Raw genomic sequence first — 14,536 nt, forward strand, 5'->3', positions numbered from 1 at the left:
ACAGGGAGCAGTAACCTCATTACAGAAGACATCTGTATATCTGTGGTGGTATACAGGGAGCAGTAACCTCATTACAGAAGACAACTGTATATCTGTGGTGGTATTTCCCGACAGGTGTTCTAGAGCAGTGGTTCCCAAAGTCGGGGTCGCGACCCAAAGGTGGGCCGCGAGCAGCCACGGATGGGCCGCGAGATGATTTAAAAAAATAATAATTTTATTTTTATTTTTTATTTTTATTTTTTTTGTCAGGCCACTGAACTTAGAAGCAGGCCAGGACAGTGTTTCTAGTTGTATTCTAAAATTCTATTGTATTCTAAAATGTGACTATATGGTTTTATATTAACTTAATAAATAAACAAAAACGAAAAATCTACTTATTTCAACGAACATTTCAAACTAAATAACAGATTATGCACATAAAATGCTGAAAACAACCGAAGCAACAATAGTATTTTAATGAGGCTATTATTATTATCATTATTATTTTGCAACAAGTTAGCCCTCTCATAAATAGCACATATAAATGAATAACTAACTTGAACTAACTTAATAGGATTGAAGTGATATTTGGCTTAAAAAATCGGTCGCCTGGCAAAAAAAAAGCCAGACGATGTGCATTGGGCCGCGGCTCTCTGACGCCTTATTTTCTGGGCCCCGGCCTGAAAAGTTTGGGAACCCCTGTTCTAGAGGAACCGTCTGACTCAAAAGGCACCATGCGGTGAGGAACAGGATACTTAAGTTAAGTGCTACATTAAAGGACGACTCCACTTTTTTTGGAAATTAGCTTATTTAACATCTTCCCTGGAGTTAGACAAGAAGATGCATACCTTTTTTGTCTCTGTGCGTGCATTTTAGCTTTGGGAATAGACGCTCCGTTAGCATAGCTTAGCTTCATCACTGGAAGTGGGGGAGGACAGTAGCCTTACAGTGCCTTACAGTGTATTGCAAGGTCTGACATTGACCAAACTTGATATGCATGACCTTGGTGGGCTCTAGGTCAACTCCTGAAAAGGGGGTCAATGTCAGACCTTGCAATCAAAAGTTAGGGGGCGCACTGAAATTATGGCAAGGGTTATTAGCCCCCTAACTTTGATTGCAAAGTCTGACATTGACCCCCTTTTCAGGAGTTGACCTAGAGCCCACCAAGGTCATGCATATCAAGTTTGGTCAATGTCAGACCTTGCAATACACTGTAAGGCACTGTAAGGCTACTGTCCTCCCCCACTTCCAGTGATGAAGCTAAGCTATGCTAACGGAGCGTCTATTCCCAAAGCTAAAATGCACGCACAGAGACAAAAAAGGTATGCATCTTCTTGTCTAACTCCAGGGAAGATGTTAAATAAGCTAATTTCCAAAAAAAGTGGAGTCGTCCTTTAAGTGCACACTCTATATCCACCTCTATGTGCTGGACCTCTGTCCGGGTGTCGGCACAGAGTGATCCAGCTGGAACAACAACTGACCTGGTCATCTCTCTTCCCTCTGGGCCCACCAGGTACTGGACCATCCACTGGCAGGCCTCACTGCTCTTAGTCAGCAGGACCTCCACTGTAGCCATCCACTCCTCTGTATCCACCCTGAGAGAGAGAGAGAGAGAGAGAGAGAGCATGAGCAGACAGGAGAGAGAGAGAAGAGAGAGAGAGAGAGAGAGAGAGCATGAGCAGACAGGAGAGAGAGAGAAGAGAGAGAGAGAGAGAGAGAGAGAGAGAGAGAGAGAGAGAGAGAGAGAGAGCATGAGCAGACAGGAGAGAGGAGAGAGAGGGAGCATGAGCAGACAGGAGAGAGAGAGAAAGAGAGAGAGAGCATGAGCAGACAGGAGAGAGAGAGAAGAGAGAGAGAGCATGAGCAGACAGGAGAGAGAGAATGAGCAGACAGGAGAGAGGAGGAGAGAGAGCATGAGCAGATAGGAGAGGGGGGAGAGTGAGAGAGAGAGAAAAAAGAGAGCAAGAGAAGACAGGAGGGGAGAGAGAGAGTGAGCATGAGCAGATAGGAGAGAGAGAGAGAGAAGACAGAAAATCAAGACACAATATAGCTGCTCAAGATAATGACATAATTAGAAGGTAATTACAAGCAAACTACAAAGTGCACCCTTTTTGCCCCATGACTAATGCTGCATTTGATTATAACGGGAGATTGGAAATTCCAATTTCCTACTAGGAAAATGGAATAAAAGGGAGCATCAACTCAGAGTTCCTAGTTGCAAACTCGCAGCATAAATGTGTGAATGAATGGATGTGCTGCTTACCGCAGCTTCTTCTTGGTGTGCAGGTAGGTGTGGAACAGGAAGTGAACAGCCAGCTGCAGGCTCTCTCTGGCCATGGCCTGATAGACGGGATGCTTCAGCTTAGTCTGCAACACACATTACACAAGAGTTCAGATACTCAGACAGACACAGAGACAGACACAGAGACAGACACAGACATACGGTGTGGTGATTGGCTTAGACTTTTTCTTTTTAAAGATTTATTTTTTAGCGTTTATCGCTTTTTGATACTGGGCAGTCCAGTAGAGAGAGATAGAGGAGGAACGGGAGACAGAGTGGGGGGAAGACATTCGGCAAATAACGACGGGTCCGGGAATCGAACCCGGGTCGGCCGTGCCACGACTATGTGGTTCGCCACTGGGGCGCCCTGGCTTAGACTTTTTAATCTTTTATTCTATTTATTTTTTAGCTTTCTGTATTTTGCACCCATCCCAATTCAGTCGTTATTACCAATTCCCTTCCTGGTCGCCTGTATCAGTTCCGCAACCGTATCCATTTCCGGGGTAGGCCTGATTGGCCGAGACGGCCACGTGACGCGCGTGGCACGCCCCCGCGGCAGCAAGCGCGCTACTGCTGGAGTTCGCCTTTCACATCGCTGCCGTTGGCGAAAGCAGGATGAGGCGAGAGCGTAGATTTCGCTGTGTATCATTTAATCATTGATCATTTAACATTTGAAAGGCATACATTGTTGTCATACAGAAGTACAGAATACTTTTATCCAAAATGCTTCTTACTGTTACACTGTTAGAGACTGTGCTAGACAAATGAATGACTAATTCGGTCAGAAATAACGTAACTAATAACGTTAGTAAGCACTGCTTATATGCTTATTATGTCTGCGGGGTACAGTAAACGTTTCTCCCGGTACATTCTGAAGAGCACACCGCTGTATGTTGGAGAACCAGCGGTCTTCCGCTCCTCCTCACTCGAGTGAGAGCAAAGCCGTGCTAGACATAAGCAGACATAAGCATATAAGCAGTGCTTACTAACGTTATTAGTTACGTTATTTCTGACCGAATTAGTCATTCATTTGTCTAGCACAGTCTCTAACAGTGTAACAGTAAGAAGCATTTTGGATAAAAGTATTCTGTACTTCTGTATGACAACAATGTATGCCTTTCAAATGTTAAATGATAAATGATTAAATGATACACAGCGAAATCTACGCTCTCGCCTCATCCTGCTTTCGCCAACGGCAGCGATGTGAAAGGCGAGGCGAACTCCAGCAGTAGCGCGCTTGCTGCCGCGGGGGGCGTGCCACGTGCGTCACGTGGCCGTCTCGGCCAATCAGGCCTACCCCGGAAATGGAAACGGTTGCGGAACTGATACAGGCTTCCTGGTCGTTGCGTGCATTGCCCCACTGTTGGCCTGGGGAGGGTGTAGAACTACCATATGCCTCCTCCAATACATGTGGAATCGCCAGCAGCTTCTTTTCAGCTGACCGCAAGGAGTTTCACTGGGGGAACGTAACACGTGCGGAGGTTCATGCTATTTCCCCCAGATCCCCTCCCTGGTGAACAGGCGCCCCGACCGACCAGTAGGAGTCGCTGTTTACAATGACCAGGACTGTGCACTTTGTTTGTTTGCAGGAAAATCTGCTTTTAGCTTCTGTGCCACAGAAACATGAGATGTTTTGCAATGCACTTTAAAACTCAATTCATTAGCATCTATTAGTCAGTTTAATAGCAAACATTTTACCACAGTATGCAGTTGTTTTTAATGTAATTATTTTAAATGTTTAATTGAATGACTTTCTGTTTCTATATTGGTTTCTTTTTTCATATTTATTATGTTTTGTATTTACTGACATCATTGTAAATGAGAGATTGCTCTCAATGATCCTTCAAGATTAAATACAGATTGAATGAATTAATTATGTGTGGCACACTTACATTTGTGTGTAACTAACCCTAACCTTAATCCTCCTGACACTAAACTACCTCATCAAACATAATCCTGACACTAAACTAGCTCGTCAAACATAATCCAGATGTCCAACATGTCCTCATTTGGTCCCCAAATCAGGATATTTGTGATTTCATGTGTCCAGATTCTTCACATTAACACACACACACACACACAGAACAAACACGTACTGCGTTGACAGAGGCCAGCGAGAGTGTGAAGTTGAAGTAGTCACTGTTGTAGACGTCCCTGTTCCTCATGAACTTCAGATTCTCGTCTCTCACCATCTAGAGACAGACACGGAGAGAAAGAGAGAGAGGAGTGTTTTGGGGTCAGAGCTTCCGATGATGTAAAAAACCCCATTCAATATCCAGCGACTACTTCTTCAGGTGTGTTTACCTGGTAGATGCTGGCTGGCATCTTCTCTACAAACAGGCCCTTCTTCTCTCCCTTGCGGACCAGACGGGTAAGGAGGGTGAGGCGGTCGTTGTTGGCTCTGGGGGGTCGAGGGGAGGACTGAGGGGATACATCGGGGGAGGAGGGGGCCGATCTGAGAGAGAGAGAGAGAGAGAACATTCAATAAATGGAATTAGATACAGAAAATCAAGTACATTAAGTAGTTTACATGAGTCTAAATTAGCATTGAGCAGTTTTGTGTGTGTGTGTGTGGACTCACAGAGTGAGGTCCTCTGCTTCCTGCCTCATGACGCTGACTCGACTCTTCTTGGGCAGGACAGGGGAGTTCTGGTCGCTGATGCGCTGGTAGAATAACATGTAGGCGTTCCAGTACCTCCTCCGCACGTCAGGGTATGGGTTGGCTGCACACACGTCAAAACACAGGGTGAACCAGCGAGTCTGTGATGCAAAACATCTTCTGCTGCTGTTTTTTTTTTAAACTTTATTTTTTAGCGTTTATCGCTTTTTCTGGTCAAGCATGACCGACAGAAACAGGTTGAAATGGGATGTAGAGCAGGGGAAGACATTCTGAGAAATGACGGCGGGTCCGGGAATCGAACTAGTGTCCCCCGACGCAGAAATAGCGCCGAGATATGCGGTGAGCTACGGGAGCTCCCCTTCTGCTGCTGTTCTTTGTGGTGTTTAATACTGAACTACACACATACAGCAGATACCAAAACCTGACAGCAGGTGATAATGTTAATCTCTGTGTCTGTGTGTCTGTATGGCAGAAACAATACTCTCTGATAAAGATGCTGTAAGTGATATTTTATTTTGTTAAAATAGCTCTACATTCCAACAGCCATCACTGATATAGAGTGTTTGGTTAGTAACACGGGTCTCCCAATCCCTCCACTCTGCAGTAAACACAAAATAAATGTTCTGGTATCCCCTCCCACTTTATCCAAGCAGGAGAGAGAACACTAGATATTTTCACTTATTTCAAGAAATCTTGCCAAGTTTGCACTGGTAGATCATTTTACTTGTTTCAAGGACACATTTGCTTAATTTTCTTAATTTTCTCAGACTATTTTTGCAGTGTGGAAGACTCATGTTACTGACCAGACAATCTATATCAGTGATGGCTGTCGGAGTGTAGAGCTATTATTTTAACAAATAATATACCACTTACAGCACCTTTAAATGTCCCTAAAACCCTTATGTATAATCTCAGTGGATGTGTGCGTGTGTGACTTACACTGGTCATAGACCTTGGGTCGGTATTCTCCTCCAAAGCACTCGTACTCCAGAGACTCATCATTCATGTTGAACTCCTCCACCACGTTGTCATTGAACTTGTACCAACGGCCACGGGCACTCCCCCTGGAAGAGGGCCGGAGGAGGCGAAAGTGGAAGGGCAGAGAGGGGAGGTAAATCAGGAGGAGGGGAGTTGAGGAGATACGGAGGGGGAGAGGGAAGAGTGTTAGCTAGAGTCTATTGTCTCCTCACATTCCAGCTCCCCAGTGAGTGTTGCTGCCTCCCGGAGCCAGATGTCTGGAGATGCTTATAGACTGAAGCAGGATGGTCCACACTGGCTCTGATGCTGCAGCCATGAGCCCCAAGGAGGTCCTCTACACCTCTTACATCGTCAACAGAAGAAGCTGGAGATAGATTCATGTGCTTGACTACTGAGCGACAGTGGAGGTAAAGCGGTTGTCTGGTAATCTGAAGGTTCCCGTTACGATTCCCGGCTCCTCCAGACTTCACGACTAAGGCCATGGTTACACTTAGGGTTGGGCATCGTTTGGATTTGAACCATTCCGGTTCTCCATTTCGCTTCCTGTTCTAAACGATTCTCGATTCCGATTATTTGAGGTGCAGGTCAAAACAGGTCACAGCTTATTTCGCAGGAGATTAAACATTTTTGTTGAAAATGTAATTCTTTTTTCATACTATTCATATTTTCAGTTGACTTGATACAGTTTAATTTGGTTGCTGTACTGTAACTAGGGTATTAATTAACAAAGTAAAAAAAATAATAATAATAATTTTATGAATCGAAATTAAGAATCGAAATGCAAATATGTTACTTCCGGTTCCAGAACCGGAAGTTAGGAATCGGTTCCTATTAGAACCGGTTTTCGGTGCCCAACCCTAGTTACACTGGGCTAAAACAGCAACGTTTTGTTGCTGAATGATTACGTTTGCATGGCCAAGTTAAAAAGAAACGCAGTTTTGGCAGGAAAATGCGTTTCCCTAGCGGGAACGCTGAAAAGGTGTTTTCGTTTTGGAAACTCGCCGAAAATGGTGCCATGTAATTTGCGCGAGCCGGATACGGAGCCGTTCTGCCCAATGCCCATGCGCAGTAGAGACAGACGCCAAATTCTCCCCCTCCCAGACCCATGTCAACAAACCCTTACCACGCAAGAGTCGACTGCATGAGCACCTCAGAGCTCCGCTTTAAACATAACAAGCATTAAACAAAATGGCCATCTATTCACTTTTGTTTAATACATGAGGTGTTGTCTAATGTTTAGCTACTGATAGCTCCTGATATCAACGTCTGATATCATCAGTTTGGCAGGTGCTGGCTAGCGTCGCTCGTTAGCTACCTAGCTAACGTTACTTTCAGACCCTGTTAGTCAAGTTGAACTATCGCTCTGGGGACGCTGATTAATATAACAAGCTACAACAGTCCCTTAACAATTGTTTGTATTGAGCCGTATTGTATTGTACCCATTCTGCAATCTGTTAAATAACGTTTACATCCATTCATTCTGCTAGCATTAACGTTACTTCGCTGCTAGCCACAATGCTATACTGTTATACTGGCATATCCCAATCACGTTAGCACGTAAGCTAACAAACTTCGCTGCTAGCCACAATGCTATACTGTTATACTGGCACATCCCAATCACGTTAGCACGTAAGCTAACAAAATCGGCGATATTTTTGTGAGACTAAACTCCGCTCTTGGTGGTCAATTGTGTTGATGTTAGTTTTGTTTCATCAACAAATCATCAACAAATGAGGCAGAACACACAGTGAATGTATCCGTTTGTTTATTGCACTTTATTTCTTGCTGAAAAATAAATGCAATGTGGCTAAATGGCTCATGCGAGGCATAAATATGGTGGCTTTTGAGCAGGATGTGGAGGGTCTCGTTCAACCTTTCTGATTGGTTGAAAATGGCCTTCATGTATGAACTACATCGCCACCTACTGCTTTGGCATTGTACTACATGTATATAGTAGACGAGCCAAAACGACGTCTAACTTAACTCTTACTTGCCTGCCAATATGCAGCATTCTGAAAAGCTAAATGAAACTAAATGAAATGGCCCTAGTGTAACCGCAGCCTAAGTGTCCTTGAGCAAGACACTTAACTTCTAACTGCTCCTAATGAGCTTGTTGGCGCTTTGCATAGTTGCCTTCACCATCGGTGTGTGAATGTGTGAGTGAATGAGTGAATGTGGCACAGGTTGTAAAGTGCTTCGGGTGGTGAGAAGTAGGGATGTGCAACGATATTAACCAGTTGTTTTAAATTAACCGGATATTCTTAACGGTTAAATGGTTCATTCACATTTTGTATTATTATAATTGTATTATTTTGTATTCATTTTATAGGGTGAATGTGTAAAAACTTTAAATAAAGTGAACACATGATAGCACATTCTCCACGTTTAGATTTAATACATCTTCCATTTAGAGTGGAGTAAATGATTTCCGTCTACTAGCTCTCCTGAAAACTTAGTATCTCAAGACCTTTCACTACACTGGGGATGCGCATGCCTCCGTTTAGTATTTGAGTTTAGTTCTAACAGCACGTGCCTGTGTATTAAACCGTCAATGGGGAAGATTAATTAAGAATGTGAAGTAACCTACTGTAAACTGTGAAGTAGGCAACGCGGGGGAAAACATGGTGAAATGTAAAAATGATTTGTTGAGCCCATCAAACGAGTAGGACATTTGCAGGCCAAAGTCAGAAGAATCAACAGGCTGGCGATTATCAAAGGACTGGCTGATCATGGATTATCGGCTGATCATGGATTATCAAAGGACTGGCTGATCATAGATTATCAAAGGACATACAATACTGCCCAAGAAAGACCTTGGGGATGCGGCACGGCAGACCCCTTGGAGCCAAGACAAAAATAACCATTATGCACATCCCTAGTTAGAAGATTTTTTTTTTTTTAATCCACTTTTTCTCCCATTTTTCTATATTTTCTCCCATCCCAATTTCGTATCATCCAATTCAACCCTCCCCTGTCACGGACGCTGTTTCTTGCCTCCCACAAGCCGGCTGCAATGTGGACTAAGTCATACATAGCACAAGTCCCCTCCGGTACTTGAGGTAACAGCAGTCGCATCTTTTCACCTGCGCAGCTCGATCTCTCAGTGGCGAGGAGTAACGCGTGGGAGGCTCACGCTGCCCCCGACACTTCCTAATTCTACTGCGCAGGCGCACCAACCGACCTGTAGGAGTCGCTGTCCACAACGCCCGATCCCCACCCATCAGTTTCCCACCCCCTAATACGGCCAATGTGTATTAGTACGGACGACCAGCTAAACTGAAAGCAAATGTGGAGCGCTGGGCTCGAACTGACTAGCCCAGCGTCTCCAGCATTTCGTGGCGAGCGCCTTGCCCACTACGCCACGTAGCCGCCCAGTTAGAAGACTTGTTAAAAACGTGTTACTAGATCTACCTATCAACATAAAATGTGTTAAAAGACAGATCTGGTAATGTTGAGAAGTCAAAATCAGACCGGTGTGGTTCTGGTAGCTCCATGGCTGGACTGTGGTACCAACACTGCCAGGGTCGGGAGTTCGCTTACCAGCCACAGTAAAACTATGCACTCATGGCCAAAATGGTTTACATTATGTTTAACGACAAGAAACCAGGTGTCTGAATCCCAGTGTCTTACCGTCTATCCTTTATGAAGGAGTAGTAGTGTCCGGCGTGCGCCTGGCCGCTGTGGACTACAACTCCCACCAGTTCGTAGTTCTCCGAGATGGTCACCTTCTTCCTGGGTGACCCCCCGGCGGCCCCGTCGCCCCGCCCCTCGCCCCCCTCTCCGCTGCAGTCCTGACGGGCCATGCCAGAGACGGTGTAGGGCTCCATGTTCAGCACCCAGGGGAACTACACACAAAGCAGCAAGAGAGAATTCATGGGAGTCACAGTTCAATCTGGAGCATTAGGTGATGGATTAATGGTGACAGTACAGTACAGAAGGAACACAGTGATGGTTGTTGGTGATATTTACCCTGATTTGTTCATCATATTTGATGGAGCGTCCGCTTTCCCAGTCAAAGCCGAAACGCATGAGGTGGATACAGAGCACACTCGGTAGAGACTTGATACAGGTCCGCTTCACAGTGGTTCTCTATGGAGACACGGATATACATACATTTCAGTAATAAACACACATCTACACCCTGGCAGTGTTGTGCTAGTTACTGAAAAATAGTAACTCAGTTACTTTACTAGTTACTTCATTTCAAAGTAACTTCGTTACTTCACTAGTTACTTACACCCAAAAGTAATGAGTTACTGTGAAAAGTAACTATTTAGTTATTAAAAAAAAAAAATAAAAAAAAAAATATTGCTCCCGAGTCCCATGCCCCAGATACTCAAAATCGGTTGATCAACTTGACAGTTTCCATTCACATCACTGAACTCTGCTAAGCAATGTGGTCTAGATACAAACACAAATCTGACACAAACAAATGTTGTCCCGAGTCGATATAATAAGAAGTGCGCCGGTTGAAGGAACAGCAACTTGCAATGGGCCTGGTCTACAAGATACACTATACGACCGGGGTACCCATGTACATGTCAAAATACTTCCCAAAGGTCAGTGAATACCACAACCACTACACCAGAGGAAGCTCAACAAATCATGTAAAACCCAGATTCGGCTCAAACAAGGGACTAAACACGTTTCGCAATTATGCCACAACAATGTGGAACGCCCTACCCAAAGCTGTAAAGGAATGTGAATCACTACCCACATTCAAAACCGCTCTTAAAGAGCACCTACGGGAGGCTGCAATTCGAAACTGGCCACCGTAAATGCCCAAAACCCCCACCACCTCCTAATAGACAGTCTCCTCCCCACCGCATGTATATATTCCCTCCCCGCCGTATGTATATTTCTCTCCCACCCACCCACCCCCTCCTAATGTACAGTCCCCTCCCCATCATATATACTCTGTCAGGATCTAGGGGTAACAGTACTGTATATTTGAATACCGTTTATGTCACAAATGTATCAGTACTAAATACCTATATGTCCCTATGCCATAAATGTCATGTATGTTGTGTATGTCATAAATGTCTATATGAATTGAAAATGGGGGACCCTGATGGAAACAAGACAAACGTCTTTCTCAGGTCTGCATCCCCTTAACAATTGTATGTATTGAGCCGTACTGTATTGTACCCATTCTGCAATCTGTTAAATAAAGTTTTCATTCATTCATTCAGCCTTGATGTCGCCGGAGCGTTTCATTAACCATCTTGCAACGTTGTTTAAGATATCAATCAAAGCATTGCAACGTTAGAATAGTTAGGATATCAATTGTGCATGAAAGGACTATATTTATATTGTTTGATTAGTATTATGAGATTCCCTGGCAGATTTCGTACAGTCAAAATCCGTTGATCAACTTGAGTTTCAGTGAACACATTGCACTCACCCAAGTCTGCGGTGGTCGAGATGTGACGTTAGTCCAGCTGACTCCAGCAGCCCATCAAACATGTTCTTTATCTCGTTTCCATGTTGTATATTAATTATCTCTCCAAGTAGTTGCTAAATGGTTTGTTAGTTCATTACTGCGTTATTTTTATGTAGATTCATAGCGAGCGTCCTCCTGTTCTTTCCGTAGCCGCATTTCTGGTTTCCGCATTTCTGATTGGCCAGTGGCCACTGACTGACGCTCTCTGGTCAGAGAACGTCAGTCAGTGGCCAATCAGAAATGCGGAAACCAGAAATGAGGCTACGGAAAGAAATAGACGCTCTCTACAGTAAACAAAACAAACGCAGGCGAAATAAGGATGCTCGCTATGAATCTACATAAAAATAACGCAGTAACGAACTAACAAACCATTTAGTAACGGTAACAGCGTTACTGAATTTAAAAAGTAATGCGTTAGAGTACTAGTTACGGCAAAAAGTAACTTCGTTACTGTAACGCGTTACTTTGTAACGCGTTAGTCCCAACACTGCACCCTGGAGGTAAATGGTAAATGGCTGCATTTATATAGCGCTTTTATCCAAAGCGCTTTACAATTTGTTCCTCACATTTTACTCATTCACTCACACCGACGGCAGAGGCAACCATGCAAGGTGCCAACCTGCTCATCAGGAGCAATTAGGGGTTAAGTGTCTTGCTCAAGGACACTTTGACACGCTGCCTGGGAATCTAACCGGGAACCTCTGGATTACCAGACGACTGCTCTACCTCCCGAGCCACTGTATAAGGTAAAGTAGATCCACATGACTCCTCACACACCAGCAGACAACTATACCCACGTAGTCTCCCACGATTTCAAGTCATGTATACAAACCTTCTCCATGCACTTTTCACAGTAGTAGGCATTGCTTCCCTCCAGCACCTCTCCCCTGACAAACTGGTCCAATGAGATCTCTAGGCTCTGGCAGGAAGTCACACCCAGGTTCAAGGCCATGAATGTCTCTTCACGCTCATACCTGCAGGGTGAAAGGGTCAAGGGTCAAATATAACCCGGGGTCATCAACATAACACTGGGGTAGTCGCACATCCAAGGCTCTTGGGTGTAGGTGAGTCGGAATAGTATACTTATAGTTATGACTTATTATATATAATATTATACTAAGAGTCAACTTGCATGAAGAAAGCCCCACACGACGCTCTTAAAAAAGCACCACTTGCATAAACATTTTCGCTGATGTTTCGGAGGATCCAGTTGAGGCCAAAACGTTAGTAAACAATGAAACAAACGGGGCAAAAGCAGCAAGCAGGGTTTTCTTCACGCAAATGGCAAATCACACCACATTTCAAAATTAAAAGCTAATGTTGAATTTTCACAAGCGGCTCACCGGTGAGGACAGTCTTTACAAATCTTCTGGTCAGAGAAGATTCCTTGGAAGGTGTTTTTAAAGATCTGCTCCCGGCCGATTTTCTGATGCGAGAGAGATTATGGTCTCAATAAATCATGTCCTAACTGGTTAATAACGGATATGTTCACATAGTTGGTGGAGTGCGTGTTTTACCTTGAGATGTTCATCTAGCTGGTCCACGAGGCTGGTGAAGAACTCATACGCGTCTTGCTGCTCTCTCACATAAAGCTCCTTGTTCCACATCTTGAAGATCTGCAACAGACAAACAGAAGGGCAATGCAATCAGCTGCACTTTAAATGGCCAAACCGTTGCCACAGAGGGGACTTTGAAAGATCCACAGACTGATCTGGGAACGATAAAGAGTGTGGTGGGCTACCTTCCAGAAGTTCTCAGGTACATAGTACTGTAGCTTGCTCTCCATCAGATGGCCAAACAGAGATTGGACCTGACAGAAGACACTCTCCTCTGGCTGTTCCGTGTCGTCCTCGATAGACAGGAAGGCCTATGGAAGATCAAACGCGAAGACATTAAAGGGGCTATGTATTATAAATGTCATTTTTCAGTCTCTAGCATTGTATTATAGTAATAGGAGTTTGTATCAATGTGTTTTAGGGTCTAAATACCATATTGGCGGATTGCTCAGATTCAGCCCAGCCCCTTTCCTGGTCTAGTAAATCAGGTCATATTTTTTTTGAACGGCCAATACGCGTCATACAGCCGCTGGGTAGCGCACAGTGATGCGATTGGCTCTGTGGTTGGAGCTAATGCCCGCCCCCATTCTACCTAGACTAGACAGCGAGTGGAGCTGCGGGGCCGTGCGCTTTGGAGGGAGAGAAAGGAAGAGAGAGCCGAGAGGGAGAGAAAGGAAGAGAGAGGGAGGGAGGGAGAGAGAGGGGGCACTTGGGGGGGGGGGGGGGGTACCTGCCGGCTGCGCGCCACACGGGAGATTGAAAGAAAGAAAAGAAAAAAAAAACACAAGCTGCCCCGTCTCATCACCGAGAGCCGAGTGGGAGAGAAAGGAGAGAAAGGTAGAGAGAGGGAGGGAGGGAGAGAGAGGGGGCACTTGGGGGGGGGGTACCTGCCGGCCGCGCGCCACACGGGAGATTGAAAGAAAGAAAAGAAAAAAAAACACAAGCTGCCGCGTCTCATCAGCGAGTGGAGCTGCGGGGCCGTGCGCTTTGGAGGGAGAGAAAGGAAGAGAGAGCCGAGAGGGAGAGAAAGGAGAGAAAGGAAGAGAGAGGGAGAGAGAGAGGGGGCATTGCCTGTCTTTCTCTCTCTCTCTCTCTCTCTCTCTCTCTCTCTTCCCCCCCCTCCCTCCCTCCCTCTACCAGTGCAGACTGTGGACTGACTGTCACTCAAAGTGCTTATGGGCGGAGCCAGGCCATAACAGCCTGATTTCTTGAGGCTGAAAAATGATGCTTTTGAGTACTTGATTAGAAATATAAAACAATGAATTTTTTTGAAAAAAAACCTTACAAATGTCTTCAATAGACTAACAGGAATTGTGTAAAGTTGCCCAAATAGTGCTAGGAATAGCAGTGCATAGCCCCTTTAAGTATTACATGTCTGGACTATGTCATGATGGCTCTGAGACTCTGGCGCCCCCTGGTGGGCTCATAGAAAACGGCATGTACGACTGTACTGTACATAGACTATGAGTGTGTGTACCTCTGCCAGGCCAGGCTGCATGTAAAGCTGTTGGAACACAGCATTCATGTAACACGTGGCTCCACCGTTCTTCAAGCCGACAAACCCGGAGACCGACCGACTGTCCACTGGTGGAAGGTACTGGAGAGATTTGGGAGTTAGTTTCACATCTGAAATGTGATAGCAGTAGAAATAAATTGTACAGTTACAGTGTGGGTGTATC

At 45.0% G+C, this 14,536-nt stretch overlaps 1 protein-coding gene across 5 annotated transcripts in view; it reads right to left on the bottom strand.

The window, feature by feature from the left end:
• The window catches only part of usp24 (ubiquitin specific peptidase 24), a 150,228-nt gene that overhangs the window by 16,631 nt on the left and 119,061 nt on the right, over positions 1-14,536 (bottom strand). For all 5 annotated transcript variants that reach the window (XM_084309162.1, XM_084309163.1, XM_084309164.1 and 2 more), the window contains 13 exons: positions 14,335-14,454; positions 13,043-13,168; positions 12,819-12,917; positions 12,645-12,727; positions 12,134-12,275; positions 9,828-9,947; positions 9,489-9,703; positions 5,820-5,944; positions 4,842-4,983; positions 4,565-4,715; positions 4,357-4,452; positions 2,243-2,346; positions 1,461-1,574 (listed from right to left, as the gene is read on the bottom strand). In XM_084309162.1, the coding sequence (XP_084165288.1) occupies positions 1,461-1,574; positions 2,243-2,346; positions 4,357-4,452; positions 4,565-4,715; positions 4,842-4,983; positions 5,820-5,944; positions 9,489-9,703; positions 9,828-9,947; positions 12,134-12,275; positions 12,645-12,727; positions 12,819-12,917; positions 13,043-13,168; positions 14,335-14,454 (1,637 nt within the window). The remainder of the gene's footprint in view (positions 1-1,460; positions 1,575-2,242; positions 2,347-4,356; positions 4,453-4,564; positions 4,716-4,841; positions 4,984-5,819; positions 5,945-9,488; positions 9,704-9,827; positions 9,948-12,133; positions 12,276-12,644; positions 12,728-12,818; positions 12,918-13,042; positions 13,169-14,334; positions 14,455-14,536) is intronic.

Source organism: Notolepis coatsorum, assembly GCF_963971535.1.
Source record: "Notolepis coatsorum genome assembly, chromosome: 2".
Classification (NCBI taxonomy): Eukaryota; Metazoa; Chordata; class Actinopteri; order Aulopiformes; family Paralepididae; genus Notolepis; species Notolepis coatsorum.